This window comes from Juglans regia, chromosome 1, assembly GCF_001411555.2.
Source record: "Juglans regia cultivar Chandler chromosome 1, Walnut 2.0, whole genome shotgun sequence".
Taxonomy (NCBI): Eukaryota; Viridiplantae; Streptophyta; class Magnoliopsida; order Fagales; family Juglandaceae; genus Juglans; species Juglans regia.
This window is the reverse complement of record NC_049901.1, coordinates 13,916,781-13,935,519: the sequence shown is the minus strand read 5'-3', so window position 1 is coordinate 13,935,519 and position 18,739 is coordinate 13,916,781. Positions and strand designations below refer to the sequence as shown.

The 18,739-nt window shown below is 36.7% G+C and overlaps 2 protein-coding genes across 3 annotated transcripts; one reads left to right on the top strand and one right to left on the bottom strand.

Annotated features, from left to right (window-relative positions):
• Positions 1-580: 580 nt before the first annotated feature.
• On the top strand, positions 581-10,272 carry LOC109002555 (protein HEAT INTOLERANT 4-like). Its single transcript, XM_018980350.2, has 14 exons — positions 581-1,031; positions 1,597-1,635; positions 1,720-1,773; positions 1,876-1,939; positions 2,115-2,173; positions 5,536-5,660; positions 5,779-5,838; positions 6,987-7,045; positions 7,341-7,420; positions 7,623-7,661; positions 8,095-8,157; positions 8,259-8,306; positions 8,394-8,522; positions 9,771-10,272. Exons 1-14 carry the CDS (start codon positions 870-872, stop codon positions 9,816-9,818), a joined length of 1,029 nt encoding a protein of 342 aa, XP_018835895.1. The 5' UTR covers positions 581-869; the 3' UTR covers positions 9,819-10,272.
• A 248-nt stretch (positions 10,273-10,520) lies between these two features.
• LOC109002556 (protein CPR-5-like) lies at positions 10,521-17,193 on the bottom strand. 2 transcript variants are annotated; one of them, XM_018980351.2, is made up of 5 exons: positions 16,698-17,193; positions 13,869-13,925; positions 13,541-13,576; positions 11,739-12,476; positions 10,521-11,435 (listed from the first exon to the last, which is right to left on the bottom strand). In XM_018980351.2, exons 1-5 carry the CDS (start codon positions 17,088-17,090, stop codon positions 10,905-10,907), a joined length of 1,755 nt encoding a protein of 584 aa, XP_018835896.2. In that variant the 5' UTR covers positions 17,091-17,193; the 3' UTR covers positions 10,521-10,904. The 2 variants fall into 2 exon arrangements, with proteins under 2 accessions (XP_018835896.2, XP_018835897.2); XM_018980352.2 differs by having other exon boundaries at positions 11,739-12,473.
• Between the last annotated feature and the right edge of the window lie 1,546 nt (positions 17,194-18,739).

Genomic DNA, 18,739 nt, shown 5'->3' with positions numbered 1-18,739 from the left:
AATGAGTTCTCAATTGAATTATTTAATGAATTAAGAATAATTAAAATATCAAATTTATGCAAGAGATTCTCGACGTTTTATTGATCGTTAAATTTGAATACCTTTTCTGTTAGCCATTTTGCTTCACTTTAATTTACATTTAAAATTAATCTTTATTCTCCATTAATTATTTAACATTTTTTTTTTAATTTTTTTGTTCCTTCTGCTATTTTTTTAATTTCTCTCTTTGTGGAATCGACACTCAAAAAATATGCTATAACTACCGTATTATTCTTTAGGCGTAATCAATAACATTAAAAAATAATATTTTAATAATATTTTATTTTACTATTTATAAACTATCTCAACTCATGTCTAAATCTAAATAGACCTTTGCTGATAAATTTTCATGATATAGTATCTCTCCGAATTGGATGAAAATTGTGAAGGCTTTTTTCATTTACAGTGAAGTCCATTGAAGGAATAGATGACCTATTGATTGTAACCGGGCTCAATTGGGCCCAACGTTCTTAATATGGGCTCCACTGTCCGCAGTTTGTTTTCATTTTAATTATTATTATTTATTATTTATTTTTTCAAAGGTCAGTAAATTTGAATTATTTGGATCCCATCTCAAACCCTATGCACCTCCGCGCCTCTCTCGCTCTTTTCAAAGTCGGACCCTCCGCGTTTATTTAACGCCATAAATATATATACACACGCATATATTGTATGTATATCTTGCTGACTTGCTCTGCTTCTAGAGTTCTCTGTCTGGCTCTCATATTTCAAAATCTGGATCCACCGCTTTCAAAGCAATCTCCGTACCTTATATTTATCTCTTCTCTCTCTAGATTCTCTCTTTCTGTATCTGTGAACTGCGAATAACAATGAGGAAAGGAGCAAAGAGAAAGGCGAGCCAAAAGGAAGGAGCAAAGCCCGAGCTTGAGAGCCACCGGGAGGAGTCCAAGAAAACAACTTCTCGAGCTAAGCGGGTCAAGGCCTCCAAGCCTGAATCCGAGCCTGAGTACATCGAGGACAAACGCAACTTGGTATACCACTAATTCCGGGTTATCTCTTGCTAATTCAGCTTAGTCTGTGATGGCTTGCCTCCGTATGCTTGGGTTGGTTGGTTGTTGTTTTGGTTCGTGGAAACGAGCTTGTTTTCTTTTATTTGGATACGATTTTCATTAGCATTGTATGAGCTCTTCGGATTCTTGAAGCTCCGTAAGTCCGTATACCGTATTTGCATCGTTCGAATCTGTGAGTGGTTTCACAAAGTTTCTTATCAGCGTTATTGAGATTGAATGTACGAATTCATATTTTCATTGTCTCCAAACGTTTGCTGAGAAAATTAGTAAATGGAAGGATGTTGATGTTTTATGCTAATTTTGTTATTGAAGAGTATCTGAATACTTACCCAAGTTAACCTAATCACTTGCTTCGGGTTTAGTTGAGAGGATTTTGCAGCTCTATTATGTTTTCAAGCAATTTATGAGTAAAACTGAATTAAGCTAAAAGATTGTTATATTTCTACATTTGTTTTGGTGGGGCGGACGTCTCTGAATCTCATGAGTTTGTGTTTGATTGTGTTTTGTTTGTGTCTGACTTATGCAGGAAGACTTATGGAAGGAAGCATTCCCTGTTGGGACAGAGGTCAGATAAATCTTCTCATTATCTCATCTTAGGTTCTCATTATTGTCATTTTGTGGCTTATATATTATGAAAAAAATGTACCAGTGGGATCAATTGGACTCAGTCTACCAAGTCAACTGGAACTTCTCAAATTTAGAAGTAAGCTAACAACTTATAGTTGCATTAGTTTAAAAGGTTTACTAGAAGTGTTATTCCTTACTATAATGACTGTTCTTAGATAACTGCTCTAATTGTGATCAGGATGCCTTTGAAGAAGGGGGAAAGCTACATGGGAAGAAAGTTTATCTCTTTGGCTGTACAGAACGTGAGTGTCTTATAGACTTGCATTCCTTATAAATTTACTGAGTGGGCGTCTTTTATTGCATGTAGTGTGTATCTGATTATATTTCAGCTGCCAAGTTTCTGGACATCATTTATTTCTCATTTCTACTTCCCTTTTCCTTCATGTTGTATTCTCTCATTATTTTATGGTACTGCAGCTCAATTGGTCTCTTTCAAAGGTGAAAGCAAAGTTATCTGCATACCTGTTGTAGTGGCTGTAAGTTATTCAGTACTGCTGCTTTTGCATATCAGTTTAAAACTAATATTATATGCAATTTAGGTGATTTAGGTAATGATTAATTGCATGAACAGTTATTTTTGGAAGTTAATTTATTAGGCTTGCCATTTTGCGGCTACTTGGGATCATATATTGTTGCAATTTGGCTGGGGTTTGTCCTTTTTTTTTTTCTTGTTCTTAGAAGCAACGGTGGTTTTTGACATGCACTTTTTGCTTGGCTTATGCATGTACACTTAGGTGGCCTTAATTTTTCTAGACTTAATTCCTTGTTGATTTTCCTTAAGTTTTCATCTTTTTTAATTTGCATCGAAATTACAACTTGTGCCCCCTGTTTTCACATAATTGAATCTTCTCTAGTATGAATTGTGTGACAGTGACTTTACTTGAAGCCTTGGGGCACTCCATCTTGGATGCTTAATTTACTAGATTTCACCTCTGTAATTGTGGTGTTTATTTCTCCAAAAGTAGATTTCGTTGCTAATCCTCATGCATATTAATTTGCAAAATTTTGTAACATCATATGATAAAAGAATTTTTTTTTTAAATAACGTCACATGATAAAAGATTACAAATGTAAAATGTCGATTTGTATGATATGATTTATCTAGGTTTCTAACAATGCTGTTTTTGGGAAGAGTGACTTACAAACAAAATTAACACCCAAACCCTAAGGCACCCTATCACTGCAACAAACAAGGACAAGACCGACGGGCTCCAGGCGACTCCGCTGGGGGCAGTTCGACATCGGTCCTCCCTCCAACAACTTGGAGTGTATCAGGGTTCTCCCTGGGGCTAAATCGACGAGATTCTTGGTGACGTTAAGGAGATCTCTCGAAGTTGACATCGGCTATCGAACTTGTGCCTTAGCCACCGCCACAGACAAGATCGACGGGCTCCGGCAACTCCTTTGAGGGCACTTCGGCGTCGGTCCTCCCTTTGGTGACCTGGATTTTCCACTCCTTTGGTTCGTCGGCGTAGATTTGGTGTGGTTCCATAACATCTTTTCTCCTTGAAATGATGAAGCGAGATCCTGGGAGATGATCCTGTGATTTGGGATCAAAGGATGACAACGCACAACACGGATTTGTCTCATATGGATGGTGGGAGGTGGTTGAAGGTGGAATAAAAAACTTTCGTTTTTACGAAAGAGGGAGGAAATAGTTTTTGCATCTCTGAACGTGGTAAAAGGATGTCTTAACTCTTAAGTTCATGTGTCTATGTGGGACGGCAACTTCATGGGTGGCTAAGGGGATAGGGGATTGATTGTTTAGAACTCATTTGTCATGAGGGATTCTTTAGGGAGCTAAGGATGAGTAATGGAGTTCTCATCATTCAATATCATATTAACTCAAGAGGCATTTTTCTGCAACTCTTAGATTTTCGGAATGTAAGGAGGAAAGGTTTGTTGGTGATCTTGGAAGGTGCAAATGTCATTGGGTGGAAAGGTTTTCTGCTTTCCATTTGAAGCGTCATTGGGTCCAAAGCCATTGTTCTGAAGCATGCAAATAGAGGGGAGTTTGTTGATGGAAAGACAGTGGGAAGGCATTTCTTGGTAAAGGTGCCTCGTACACTTCGGAGCTGAGGTCACCAACAGGTAGTCTAGCAAAGAATAGTTCTACGGCGGAAGGAAAGGGTAAGGCACTTGTAGGAGACAAAGGCTGTCTTGTGACATTGGGAGAAGTGGAAGGTAAGTACCATGTGTTGTAGGGTGGAATGGCTGCCTCTGTCGGGTGTTTGAGGGTGGGAGAAGTAGAGGGGGTCTTGTGGGTTGTCAGAGCTCAATTGATGAGAGTTATGGAGTATGTGAGAGATCTTATGATTAAAGTGGATAAGGGGTTGGACCTGGTCATGGGTTTGGGTGGTGAGTCGAAAACGGACGAGGGGGGTGGGGGTAGATCCTACAGGTTTGAAGGCCTCAAGCACATTGGTAAAGGACATTTCGACGTCGTCACAGATAGGGTCGTAAGACGATGGCATCACTATTCACGTTGGTATCACTTAGGACATCGGCAGCTTGCTATTTGACTGCCCTCAATTGCAAATGGGGTTGGTATTTTTTTCCAGGGTTCACTTTCAATTGAAGATGGGGTAATAGAAGGTCGTGCTTCCCCTACCTGTTCTATGCCTCCTAAAGGAGCATTAGGGTTTGACAAAGTGGCACATAAAAGATTGTCAAGGGGTGGAACACCTACATGCAATGTCCTCATTGATGGAATGATGACACCTAAGCTGGAGGTGAAGGAACCTTTAATGGTAACACCAACAATGGACAGCAACCATATAGTTGTTGAAGTGGTTTGAGATTTGAATGCAGGATATGGCGGGGAGGAAATTATGGGTTTGTCATTGGTGCCTTGGGAGGAGGAATGTCTAGGGTTGGGAGTGCAGTTGGGAACTGTGTCTAGGGATGATGTTGTTCCCTTGGTTTCTCCTCTGATAAATAATATAACAAGCTCACCATCGGATTGGGTTCTGCATAAGGTTAACGAGATTCAGCATATTGTGAGGCTTTCATATGGAGGATGTGAAGACCAATTCAAAGCACTATTCACTGCGATTGAGGCGGGTCACTCGTTTAAAACCAAATCAAGTTTTAAGAAAATTAGAGAGTTAAAACGTCTTTCTTGAGCAATCAACTACAATGCTAAAGGAGGTATCTCAAGTCAATGGAAGACTAAAGGGAGGGCATAATGAAGACGTCCTCATAGAGGGAGTCTCGAGTGGAGTATTAGTCTTATAGGAAACAAGAGACTAGGGTTGGGGTTGGGAAGGTGTGGATAGATTTTTAATTTTCACGGGCTTTTTGGGTCATTAAGAGCTCTCTAGTATGGGCTAGGTGTTTTCTTGTATATGTTCAGTGTACTTGGTTACTCCTATTGATACATATAATATTTTTACTTATAAAAAAAAAAACAAACAAACAAAATTAACAAAGATGTGTTTTTGGGAAAGGACTTTAGCTGGGAATCGTCCTCCATATTTAATGTCTTATCTGTCTGTTTTATTAGTTGCAAGTTATGAATGCGATACCTAAAATGTGTAATAAAATGATGATCATTATAAGAAATGATCTCAAATATCCTTGCTATTTCTTAACTGTCACTCTATTATGACTTTATTCCATGTGTTATGTTACATTGTTTATCTTTTCCTACTACTATTTGGTGGAAGTTTGTGTTTTAGTTTCCAAATCACTGTTCTAATAGTTTCTAATTTCTAATGTGGGTGATAGAAAGTTTTCTTGACTTTTGTTAGAGTTGATCTTAGTACATAATTATTCATGTTGCAATATATATTTTCAACTTTTTTCTTTTTAATTGATTTGGTTTCTTGTTTTGCAGGTTGTATCTCCCTTCCCTCCTTCTGATAAGATTGGGATTAACTCTGTTCAGAGAGAATCTGAGGAAATTATTCCCATGAAACAAATGAAAATGGACTGGGTTCCTTATATTCCTCTTGAGAATAGGTATGGAATATTGTTTATTGCTGATTATTTGAACTGATTTTATGGAACATTTCTTTTGGTCATCTACAATTTATTTTTTCAATCTTCTGATATCATTTTTTATTTAATTCTTCTACAGAGGCAGCCAAGTTGATAAACTGCACTCTGAAATATTTATATTGAGCTGCACTCAAAGAAGGTAGCATGTCGTTTCATTCCTACTCGCTCGCTCTCTGTATCTATAGACCTGTCTTACATATATTTTCACCTACATTTGAGGAAGGCACTATTTGCATTCTTTCACTCTTATATGTTGGATGGCCCTTAGATTTGCATGCTAGTAGCTTCCTACAGTGGTGGGTTGCTACTTTAGATTTATAGTTGTGGAAGGGAAGGGTAAGGGATTTTTTAGTCGAAAAGTGGAGATTGTGGAAATTGTAGAGAACAACTAATTGATTTGTGGATGTGTGCTAGGGTTAGGGTTGATGTCCAAACCTTCTTGCAAGAGGGTTTGGAATTAGTGGATTTGTGGATGTGTGCTAGGTTTAGTCCAAACCTTCTTGCAAGAGGGTTTGGAATTGAAATTATGGAGTAAAGCTATAAGTAGGGGTCCTGTTCTGGGCATAGAAACTTCAAAGAAACCAAATTTGAACCTTTTGGGGTTTCAGATTGTAATTGATGGTGGGCTTGTTAGGGATTTAAATGTAATTTAAAGGGCTGATTATGACTGGGAAGATCTTTTATACATCTAACTTATTAGCATACTGTGATTAATCACATTACAAACTCTTCTCAAAGAAAAAAATCTTCATAGAAGCAAAATTTATTATATGTTGAATTGAAAGCATTAAATGATTATATATTGAATTTTGTCTATAATTTATTGGTTCTTGGACTTGCAAGTAGAAATTACTGAAACTTTATCTTCAACCGACAAATACTGCACATAAGAACCCACTAACATGATAAAAAATAAGATTCATGGGCTACAAGTACAGTCCATGGCTAAAAGTTTTGGAAATTTTTAAAACATGGTTGATGTCCAGCACTAAAGAATTCCCAGATAAGACTAAAGAATGATTTACTAACATATATATGAAAAACTAAAGAACTCATAAATTATGTTATTGGTCCTTATAGTTTGTTAGAGGCTTGAATTTGGACGCTCAACTTGTTTAATCATATTCCCACCTTGAGTCATCTTTGTTACTTGTGATTTGTTCTGCATTATGCACGATTTTTATCCAGAGTAAAGTTTTATTTTTGCTAATGGATTTAATTTTCATTCTTTTTTTAAAGAAGATGATAACATATTTCATTACTTTTGCATATGAATTCTCTGTGCAGGGCTGCTTTGAAACACTTGAAGATAGACCGTGTCAAGAAATATGAATACTGTTTACCGTGTTAGTTCTCGAACTGCTTCTGTATAAATTGTTGCATTCCACATTAGCTTTATCACCACTGGGCAAAGGATCCAAGATAATGAACACTCTTTTTCCACTTTTTGATATTTATTTGGATGACAAACATAGTTGTAACTGGGTTATAAAAAGTAAAAAGCTGTAAAAATCTCAATTCTTATTTTCAAGTTTACAAAAATGCAATCCCTGGATGTTTCTGAAGAAGACTTGTAAACAAACTCTCTGTTTTATATGTGACTTTTCCAGTGTCTGAGGGTTGCTCTAATTCTTTTGGCAGATTTCTACCAGCCCTTCAAAGAAGACGAGCTGGAGCAAAGCACTGAGGTTCAAATAATTTTTCCGGGAGAGCCAAAGCCGGTAGGTTACAGAATGTGATGACAAAAAGGGAAAAAAAACTTATGCCTGTCATTGTTTCAATATAGATGGATTTGAGTGCATCTGAGTAATCCAAATTTGTGTTTATACACACTTTCTATGATGCTCATTGGAGTTGGAATAAATATGGCAGATGGGCTGCTAAATTATATGTAATTTGATTCTTCTATTTTTGGCCCTGCAGATTTTCTGTGAATTTGATTGGGAGTTAGATGAGCTTGAGGTACAGAATTAATGTTCAGTGTTTTTATTCTATGAAATTCATTTGAGGCGGTAGTCATGTGGTCTGCTCAGTTCAATTGATTTGCAATGGTTATTGAGGCCTACCCCTTAATTATTTTGTCTAACTATGCCGTTTGTTTTTTAAACAAATAATCAATGTTCAAACCTTAGATTTTTTTTCTTTGAAAATCAAATTTTGGCAAAATTTTTGTTTGGTTACATAACTTGCAACTTATTATCACTTCATTGGGGTCTAATGTGGAATATCTGAACTGGGGTGGGTTTTCCAAACTCATGGAGGATAAAGTGTCGCAATAATTTATCTGGCTATCAAATTTATCCACCTGAAAAAGAGAAGACCCAAAACTTGAAAAGGCTAATAAGAACCAGGATAAAAGAAAAGGCTTGTACTAAATTGCAGCTATTATATGCAGGAATTCACAGACAAGCTAATCCAGGAAGAGGAATTGTCTGAAGATCAAAAGAATACCTTCAAGGTAAAAATAATGAATAAATACGAGAAATTAATAGTTTTTCTCTCTGTATAAAGCTGATGTATTACTCCCCTCCACCCCCCTCAATCCACCCACTCTTTCAGGAATTTGTTAAGGAGAAAGTTCGAGAAGCAAAGAAAGCTAATCGAGAGGTAGGTACATGGGCAGATATGGTTGTACACTCATCACTTTCAAGATCATAAACTTTCTGAGCAGTTTGCCATTATCTTCTTTTGTAGGCAAGGGAAGCCCGGAAAAAAGCCGTTGAAGAGATGAGTGAAGAGACTAAAGCAGCATTTGAGACTATGAGGTTTTACAAGTTCTACCCTGTTCAAACACCAGATACACCTGATATATCAAATGTTAAGGTATATCTTTGGAAATCACTGTTTTGTTAATAACTTGGATATGCGAAGTGTTTAATTTTTCCTCAGAACCTTTTTTTCCACCTAAAGCATCCATGATTCAACTTGCAAGATCTTCAGTTTGATTTGTATTTTCTTGGCTATGAATTTTCATTCTGTATGTTGCATGCTGACAAGCATTTGAGGTTGTGATGTCTTTGATGTTAAGTCTGATTGCTTACAACTTGTGGAGATTAAGGAAGATTTGTAGCATTGCTCATAAAATATATAGTAAAGTTATGCTTTTGGACCTATATTTTTGGGAGTGCGAAAGTTTAATCAGTGCTGATCCTCTGTTGTCTGCCTTGCACTCCAAAGTAGCTATGTAAATAATAATAATAAAAGACTAAAGGGTCTGCATAATTAAACGATCCTAAACATCTTTATATCATGCATTCACGGAACCCCTAGGGGTTGGCTTAAGTGGTAAAGGCCTTGCTCTTAGTGGTATGCTCCCTCATAGATCTAAGGTTCGAATCCTCTTGGATGCAAACAATCTTTAGGTGCCATCAGACTAGGGAATTTTTTTCTTTGAATTTCCTGAGGTGCATTTACGGAAAACTCTTTGCCGACTACTTGTGCACTCTCGGGATTAGTTGGGGCGCTGTTCTCGGACACCCGGTGCCAATAAAAAAAAATCACCCATTCACCATAAGCATCCACAATAAAACCCCTAGCGGTAAAGGCCTTGGGCTTGGGGTTATGTTCCTCTCAGGTCTAAGGTTCAAATCCCCCTAACAAACAAGTTGCAGCAATGTGGAAGATGATTCCGTTGGAGAATTTTTTTCTCCACTCTAATGTGTTGGTTTTCCACTATTGTATTACATGGGGACAATGTTTAGGATTTCCTGTCTTTAATTTATCGCTTTTAGAATGTATTTAGGAGTTCCTTTGTATACGTCCCGTGTACGAGGACTATGCCTATTTCATTCATATATATAATCTCTCTTTTTACTAATAATAAAAAAAAAAGATTTCTGAGAATAGAGACAAAAGTTAAGAGTAGAAAGTGGTTGCATCTTTTCTGCATCAGCTTGTGACAGTTTCAGGTGACCAAGGTTTTTGTTAATCGAACTTCCTACTTGCTTATTATTATAGAGTAAGCCATGCACTTATCAAAGAAAAAAAAGAGTAAGCCATGTTTTTCACAAAGTTTTGGTTGAAAATTTTTAACATTACAGTAACGTTCTGTCTGGTGCTTTTGCCTTGCAGGCTCCTTTCATAAACAGGTATTATGGAAAGGCTCACGAGATTCTGTGAATAATCTTGAAGACCACGAAGGCACTACCAGTATGGTTGAGACGTGATTCGAGTATGCCATCATTTTTGCCAAAGCAGTTCAGATGCCAAAGAATTTTGTTCATTTCGCTGATATGTGGGAGGCAAGCCCCTGTTGCCTCATCGCATAGTTTCTTGATCAGAGGGTAGTAGGTGTCTCAGGAAAAAGATGTAGACTACTAGATTTTTGGAATTTTAGACAAACCAACCAGGTAATCTTCTCAACAAAGAAGGAAATTGTAAGATACAATCTTGAGGCCTTTCAAATTATTTAAATGAATTCTTAAAAGCATCACCCGAGTTAAAGACTTATGACCATTGGTGTCTCAAGTTGTAGTTTTCCCATTTGTCCTAGTAATTTTTGTTATCATTACAGTTACACTAGTTTTTGTATTACCAAATTCAAATCTTGCAAACACTTATGAATTTTGAGTTACTTAATCTGTGTTATCTTTGTGTTTTTTTTTTTCCAAGAGCAAATCATTATTCCTGTTGGCTGTTTTCATTGAAACAGAACGTTGTATAAGTTGCCAAGTGATTAGACTTTATGCGAGCTGAATGAGCAGCAGACCATATGTTGGTGGTACAGCATGTCAAGAGAGGAAACGAATTAACTATCTAATCACATTTATGTGTTATAGCGATGCTTTATGAAGTAATAGCCTACCAGAAAATACGTATTAATATGCACACGAGAATTTCAAGTTAACGATAAATAATTAATCTCTAATATACAACAGCTCGACACTACAATTCACAAGGACAATAAGAAGCCCCCCCACTCCCAACACACCTCACCACACAATGAAAAAAAAAAAAAAAAAAGGAAAAAGCTCAGTATAACTGATACATGAATGAATAAACCCAGCTGTGCCGACAGGCATCTTCACCAAATACAGGCATCTGTGGGCAGCAGCTTATATTTCACTCGGTAGACTAATAAGGGGTTTTTCTTTCTTTCTTTTTTATCAGTACACAGTAGACAAGTAAGTTAAGCTGCCCAACGTCCAACAAGTAACATTGATCCATAGTAAAAGCTCTTATTGGTGATCCGAGCTACAGCTTCGATCACTCATCAGTAAATAGATAATCAGTGACCAGCAGTAAAAAGTGATCTTTCCATTCACCAAGGCTTGCAAAAGGCACAAGACCACAGAATAGTGGCAGAAACAGGAACATGACAGCATAGAACATAACTCGGCGGATCCAGTATGGAAATATTGCCTTGCCTTTGGTCCCTTGAGACACATTGACAGATCCGTGGAGGACAAGGAACAAAAATGGTGTATAGACATTAGAAATGAAATGCAGCACGCACAGAATCTCCCAGTTTAGGAGCCAATGGTATCCACTCCCTCCTAGAGTGTCTACACAAAGCTTGCCTGCAAAACCACAGGCAACTCCTAACAGCAAAAGCATGAAAGTAATTGGCATTATCTGTTTTGTACTTGCTGAACGTTGGAGAAGCAAACAAGCAATTGCGACAATCATTAAGACACCAAACAGCATTCGACTCACAACTTGAACCTGGCACCTAAGAACGTGAAGCCCTGAATTGAAAGATGCCATTGGCTTTGGGATCCACCATGACTTGTACTCCTGAAACAGAGAAAGCATAATGAAATGTTTCCTAAACAAGTAAAATTAATGTTAGTAAAATCTATTTTGGATAAATGTGATTTTGGTATACAATCTATTAAATGGAAACTCACACTGTTCTGCATGTATCATTCCATTTTTCGTGAACGTCATTTTGAATATGACATATTTAATAATTATTGTATAAGTTGTCCAGCATGCATGCTTCCTATTTTTTTCCTTATTGATACTAGAACAGCAAATCTATAGCGATATGTGAAACTAAAAGAATTTAAGTTCGAACCACGAAGAAGTGGTACTTGCCTTAGGTGAAGTTGTGCAAGATTCAGTAGCTTCAGTAATCCTCCTGTATGAAAATACATAAGCACCATATAACAGAGAAGCTGACATGACAAGCAGACCAGCAACAAGACAGTCTACACACTTTCTGAGCAGCTCAGTGTGTCTCATGTCTTCTAATTGGCTCTTGAATTTTTCTTCTTTAAAGGATGCCTTCGACGCTCCCATTTCCAATTTAGACCTCTCTAGATTATTTGAATCAAAGTTGAGAGCCAGCTGTGTCTCTTTCAACTTCAATTTTCTCATTGTAAGACCAAGTTCGAAACTCTTAAGGTCATTAGAACGGGTTTGCTCTATGACAGATTTCTGAATAGTGCTAACCATGGACTGCCCTATAACAGGACCAGGTGAGTTTGGCAAGACACAGGCCACTTGGTTTGTTTGCCCACGGAGCGTAAGCACCCGATTATTGGAATCAGTTAGCATATTCTCTCTCACCTCTTCGATGGTATTTAATAGATCCTGAGTTGCAAAAGTTTGCAAGACTGCTTCTGACTGAAAATCTTCTCCACCACAATTGCCCGTGCATCCTCCATTGTTGAGACTCATAGGTGAAGCAGAACCTTCGACTTTCATGTTGCAGAAATGGTGTCCTCCCTTTTCTGTGTTCAACTCATTGATCAACCTAAGAGTTCTCAAGGTGCTTCCAAATGACTTTTCAAAATTCCGCATAAAATAATCAAAATTTTCACCAAAGACCTGCTGCCATGTAGGTAATCAAAAGAAGGCATAAAGACACCACTTTAGCGGCTTGTATTTGAGTGATGTTGACATGAACTACAAGAGGAAATATGTCATAGTGAGAATCTTAAGACCCCCAATTTAGCATGGTCAACATTCTATAATCCATGTACCTTAATACACGGCTTATTGTCTAATATTTTCTTGATATTATTCATTGATCTTCTTTGAATGTTGAATTTTTTTTGGCCAGACGTCCGGAAGAGGGGTTGGAGTTTGATACACACCTCTGTATCTTAATATGAGGTATTACATGTAAATATGCTTTGTAATAAATGTTATGATGAATGAATGGGAGGACAAATTGTAACTGTATGAATGCATGTAAATGATTTAAAAGTTTTTCTTGGCCTAATGACTAAGGAGCAATGGTACCATAACTACAGGGGCAAAGCAAGCCACCTTGTATGGTCCGCTTGGAATGGCTCACCCGAGTGCACCCATTTATCAACTAGGCGAGGTTCCACCAGTGGTCACAGCACGAAACTGAGATCCTTGTTATCTCTGGCCATTAGACACGTGACATAATTGCATGTTGGCCACTTAAGATGTTAAAGGAAAATGCTTTTGTGATCTATGAAGGTCCTTTTGAAAATGTGTGTTACTTGAAATGGAACTCTTATTTTGCTGTGTGATATATCTATTTCTTGAGTACTTACTCAATTTCTTGTGTTGTAGACATCCCATGTATTGATGGTGATGGGGATGGATCAGCAGGCCAGAACAAGTTATAGAGCAAAAACTAGTTTAAGAGAGCTTGACTTAATCGTGCTTTAATAAGAATCCTACACACAGTGTTTAAGATTTGCTTCCTTCTGTTATGACTATATAAAGGACATTGTACTAATTTCGGTTTTGTCACATATAATACATTAAGTTTTATGTTTAATAAGAATCATGGCATTTCTTAACACCTGACGTAAAGTAAAGTAATGGAAGTAACATTCCTAACCCTATGGGGAAGGGGTGCTACAAACTTAACATGTAAAAGCAAGAGCCATGGGTGAGTTAGGAGTTTGGCTTACATTAACTAAAGATTCTCTGACAGCCGAAATGCAGATCTACATGCAAGAGAAATATAATATTAGTCAATATTCTATAATTAAAACCCAAAAAATATAATAAGCATGTTCTAAGAAATATACTTAGGTTAGGAGCCCCAACACTGCAAAAAGAAATATATACACTCGATTGGTACGAGTTCTCTTGAAAGATTCAATGACCAAATCAAATATTTTTGGGTATGCCAAGATGGTAAATGGGAAGCAGCATGGTCAGGGATCGCAAAGATCCTTCTGTGGGTAGGCAAAGTTCAATAATCATGTAAATACAATAAGAGGGCTAGAAGAGTACCATTGAAAGATGATCGGCAGACATCCTTCCACCAGCCGCATCTTTCGTTTCCAGAACCTAGAATCAACATGGTCAGCGATCGCATAGATCCCTCTGTGGGTAGGCAAAGTTTAATCAAGTTAATCTAATAACAGGGCTATATATCAAGTGAAAAACATAAGTATCTTTTACAGGATCTCACCTAAAATAATATAATGATATGGCATAGTTTGAATGTGGAAATCACATCTTAGCTAGATAAATCATAGACTAATTTGTTCAAAATAAAATCTTTATGGTACCCAGGGAAGATGCTAGATGAATACTTTAAGCCTTAGCTATTGGCTTTGAAATGATCAAGCACTTGTCTTCAAAGAGTGAAGAAAACACAAGAGATAGGCGTCAAGCCTTAGTGCTACCCGTAAATTCAATCATTGCATGCAAAAGAATAATTAAAACTAGGCCAATAAATATAAAATAGTGTATGCATGTGGAGGTTATCATCAAGCATTAATCAATATAGAATTCATTTAGAAATATGAATATGTTGATGGGTCAATTTACATACACACACACGCCTCTTGGATAGATAAAGAAGTAAAGGATTCTCTTCTGAAGTCATAATATTCAAAAACTTATATCTGATTGAAAAAAACAAAAACAAAAACAAAGTTAGGTGGAGTTGATCAGGAGTAAAGAATAAGAAAAGACATCGTAAAGAAGAGAAGGGAGAGTCATCATTGGTGACTCTCTAGCGAAGAATGCTAGTCACATTATTGGATAAGTTCATTATATCATAGAAGAGGACGGCCTCAATGACCACAACATATTCAGTACATTAAAATCTGATGTGCTAGAGATTTTGAGAGAGGCCTTGTGGATATCAGTTGTCCTGTGGACTCTAAGTACAGATGTGCATGGGGTGGGTAGTGTTCTAAGGTAGTTCAACAACCTCACAGGTTGGGATCAGAGAGGAGCATAAGGAACGTGAGAGGGAAGTTCTCTAAACATACTAGATTTGAAGTGAGAGATGGTAAATCGATCAAATTCTACCATGATTTGTGAAGTGGTGGTAGGGTTATCAAATAAGCTTCCCCGGAGATGTATGGTGTGGCTCGTCCTAAGGATGCTTCAGTGGCAGACCTATTAGTGATATCCAGTGAATTCTTTCAGTAGAAGTTTAGCTTTAGCAAAGCGACTCATAACTGGGAGGTTGAGGCATTTACTGCATTTTTTAGTTTGTTGTGCACCAATAATTTGAGAAGAGGATGTGAAGATCTAATGCCCCAGATTAAGTGTAGGAAGGTGGTGAATGGTATCTTAAAATGTTTTAGAAGAAGTTCTTGCCCTTTATCATGATTTTAAGGAGCTCCAATTGTAACCTAAACTAGTCTTTTAGAGTATAGGCCTAGATGTAGCATGTGTCTTCATTACGTCGTTACATATGGTATAAGAAATAAACCCAACCAACCCCAAGGGGTTGGCCCAAGTGGTTAAGGCCTTGGTCTTGGTGTATCACTCATTTCGAGGTCCAAGGTTCAACACTTCATAGGTGCAAACAATCTTTTGGGGCCACAACCCCTAGTGAAAAGCCAACAATTTAACCAATTCCGTGTAGGAAAACTTCCAAGAGTACGGTCCACGGGACCGAGATTTACTCTATAGGGGTGAGTCCGAAGGGCCTTGCCTTGGAAAGGTTTCCTGACATCAAAAAAAAGAAATGAACCCAACCATAAGTATGGAATTGAGTCATACCACCTATGATGGAGTAGCCTAACGAGAACGTCCAATATTTAATGGGGGTGATTATAACAGCTTGAATTAAATATAGGTGGTGAATGCGATTCCATATCAATCAGGAGAGAAAATTTCTTTCCCTTTATAGATTTCAAAGAGCACCGATTGTAAACTTAACCAGTCCTTATAGAGTATAGGTCCATATGTGGCTTGGGCTTTCCTAGGGTTATTAGAAAAAATAAACAGCTTTGGGCCCCTTGCAAGATAAGAAGTTCAAAATTTGTTGTTTCTATAATGTTCTTATTCCTCAAAATACAAAAATCCCTTCCCTTGTAAAAGAACATGTCAAAATAAGGTAACTCCAAGAGCTACATTTTTTTGCTTTGGCACCTAGTTATGATTGAGTGGCACCCTAACGAATTAGCACCACACCAACATCAATCTTCCAAATAAAGAACTATGTTCGCGTTTATGTGCAGGACATGATCAAAGGTGACATGTACATATAAGTTCTACGATCATTACTTCAGAAACAACCAAACATAGCTAAGTCATAAGCCACATAAGCATTAAAGAGAAACGAGCATACATCAAACAAGTTCCATTTCATATCTGCACAAACAATACAAACTTCCCACCAAGTAGGGCAAGTTCATTCATTATTATTATTCCTGTGACCAAAGTTACCAAGTACAATCTGATTTGAAGTAATGTAGAGCAGATGAAGTCCACACAAAGCACTTAACCTTACACACACGATACTAGCATTTTTTGTTTTCAAATGTAACCAACTCTCTAAGTTCCCTATGAAACTCATAATAAGTATAAACTTTCAAGTGCATTTTATCAGTCACCAAAAAAGAACAAAATCACGTCACACTAGTTAAGGATTTGAGAATCCCAAATGATTAAAGACTTCATCAGCAAATAAGAACAAGGAGAAAGAACTGGAATTACAAACAAACCCAAAATCAAGATCAAAACTTTCTCAATAGCTCTAAAACCATCATCAAAACCCAGAATTTCCCGACCGAAATAAATATTAGAAACCACATTCAGAAATCCAAAAGAATAAAAAAAAAAAAAAACAAAGAAAAGGTTAACGTTTCGAACCAGAGAAACGACAGCTGCGACCGACATTCCGAGAGGAAGGGCAATCGAGTCTACATTGCCCTCGATGCGCCGCGGCGCAGCGAGCAGGGCCCTAGGTCTTCGGCGTCTGAGCACCACACGCGTGGGGTGCAAGGAAGAAGAGGGTGAGGAAGAACAAGAAGATGAAGAAGACGGCCACAAATCAGGGCCATCTCTGGATATCCTTCTCTTCTTGGCCTTCTTTCTCGGCTTCTTGGCCTTTTCATCGCTGTTAATGGGCTTTGAGTCATCGTCGGCGGTGGACCCAGTAGATAAAGGATGAGGAAGAGGGTCTTGTACCACCGGATCCGGAACTAAGTCTACAATGGAGGTCGATTGGAGGGCTTGGGAAGGAGGCGAAGCGGTGGCCTCCATGGAAGAAGGGGAGTACAAGGGTTACTTTGTAATTATTGAGAGAGAGAAGTAAGAAAGTACAAGTACAACGCATAGATTAGATTCGATAATCTTCGGCGGTCAAACACTCCCTCGTTCTTGCGACGACAGAACCATGAAGTTGCAGTTTTAAATTTGAATCAAATATTATTATAATATAATTTTTTAATATTATAATATAATTTTTATTTAAAAAATTAAAAAAATAAATATTTAAATTTTATAATAATTAAATATGATAAGATGATTCAAAGAGGCCATGCCAAAAATAGAAGAAATAAACGGAAAAGGGAATTAAAAAAAAGGTTGTCTAGATATGTATGCAAACCGTTTATTTCTATACTTTTACGGGAAAATATATAATCAAATATTTATATAAATAATATATTAATTATTAATCATAATTATGTCATATACTATAGTACTATGACCTCAATTTTATTTCACAATATTGATGCAATACTGCAAATTAACCCTTGGATAAAAAAGAGTTTATAAAAAATAATATCAATTAATACTATAAAATTAACCCTTGTGAGACCTAAATTGTTGGTCAAAATTGATGCAAAATTTATTACCAGTTCCAAGTGTGAGTCTCCATACTTATTTTATTTAGGTTTTTACACGTTGATATGATTTTAGAACGGAAAATTTTATTTATCATTCCATATACCACGTATTATATATATATATATTTTTTTTTTCTCTTATTAAATACGGAGTATATGAATGATGAGTAGAATAATTTAATTAATTTAAAAAAAATATATAATTTGTGAGGATAATGAGTAATAAAGTTTAAAGAAGTGATTATATATATATATTTCTTAATGATTAAGGATGTTTAAAAGATGCTTAAAAATGAATCAAAAAAAAAAAAAAAAACATTTACATTAATGGGTGCACATTTGGTGTTCATCTTAGCATGGTCATATGTTTTTTATAAGGTTTTAATCCGGCCGGTGTGACGGTGTCCCTGCATTTATATCCGCTTCATGATCTCTGTGATCTAAATAATTTGAAGCCAAGAAGAGAGATGACCAAAATGGTGTTCTCAGCCATACGTCTCACCCTTATGTATAGGGTGCGGCTATTCTGCCGCCCCATCTTGACTGTTGGACTTACCGTCCAGTATAAAGTAATTTTTTTTTTCATATTTTTTTAATATATTTAAATACATTTAAAAAATAAAAAAAATACATCAATATATTTAAAATCACTTCTTTAATCATTAAATAAAAAAAATAAAAAAAAATAAAAGAAGACAAACAGTCAAATAGAAGTGTCAAATAAAGTAGATATAGTAGTGTTTTCCTTATGTATATATGGTCAGTATCCGCGGTTGGAGATCAGCACGAGAGAGAGAGAGAGAGAGAGAGAGGTGATATATACTCGAGTACTCATGAATCATAGAACCATTAAAATTAAGCCACATATACTATTCATCCAAAAAGCAAAGGTAGATAGGCTAATGATCATCGGGATTTCATGATAGATCCACAAAGTTAGATCTTTACGTTCATTTTACATACTTTTAATTACCTGCATCATTTCCTTTCAATAACTATATTATATAAGTGCAACTTCGATCCACAAACACTGAAGTGTATATATATATATATAAAAAAAAC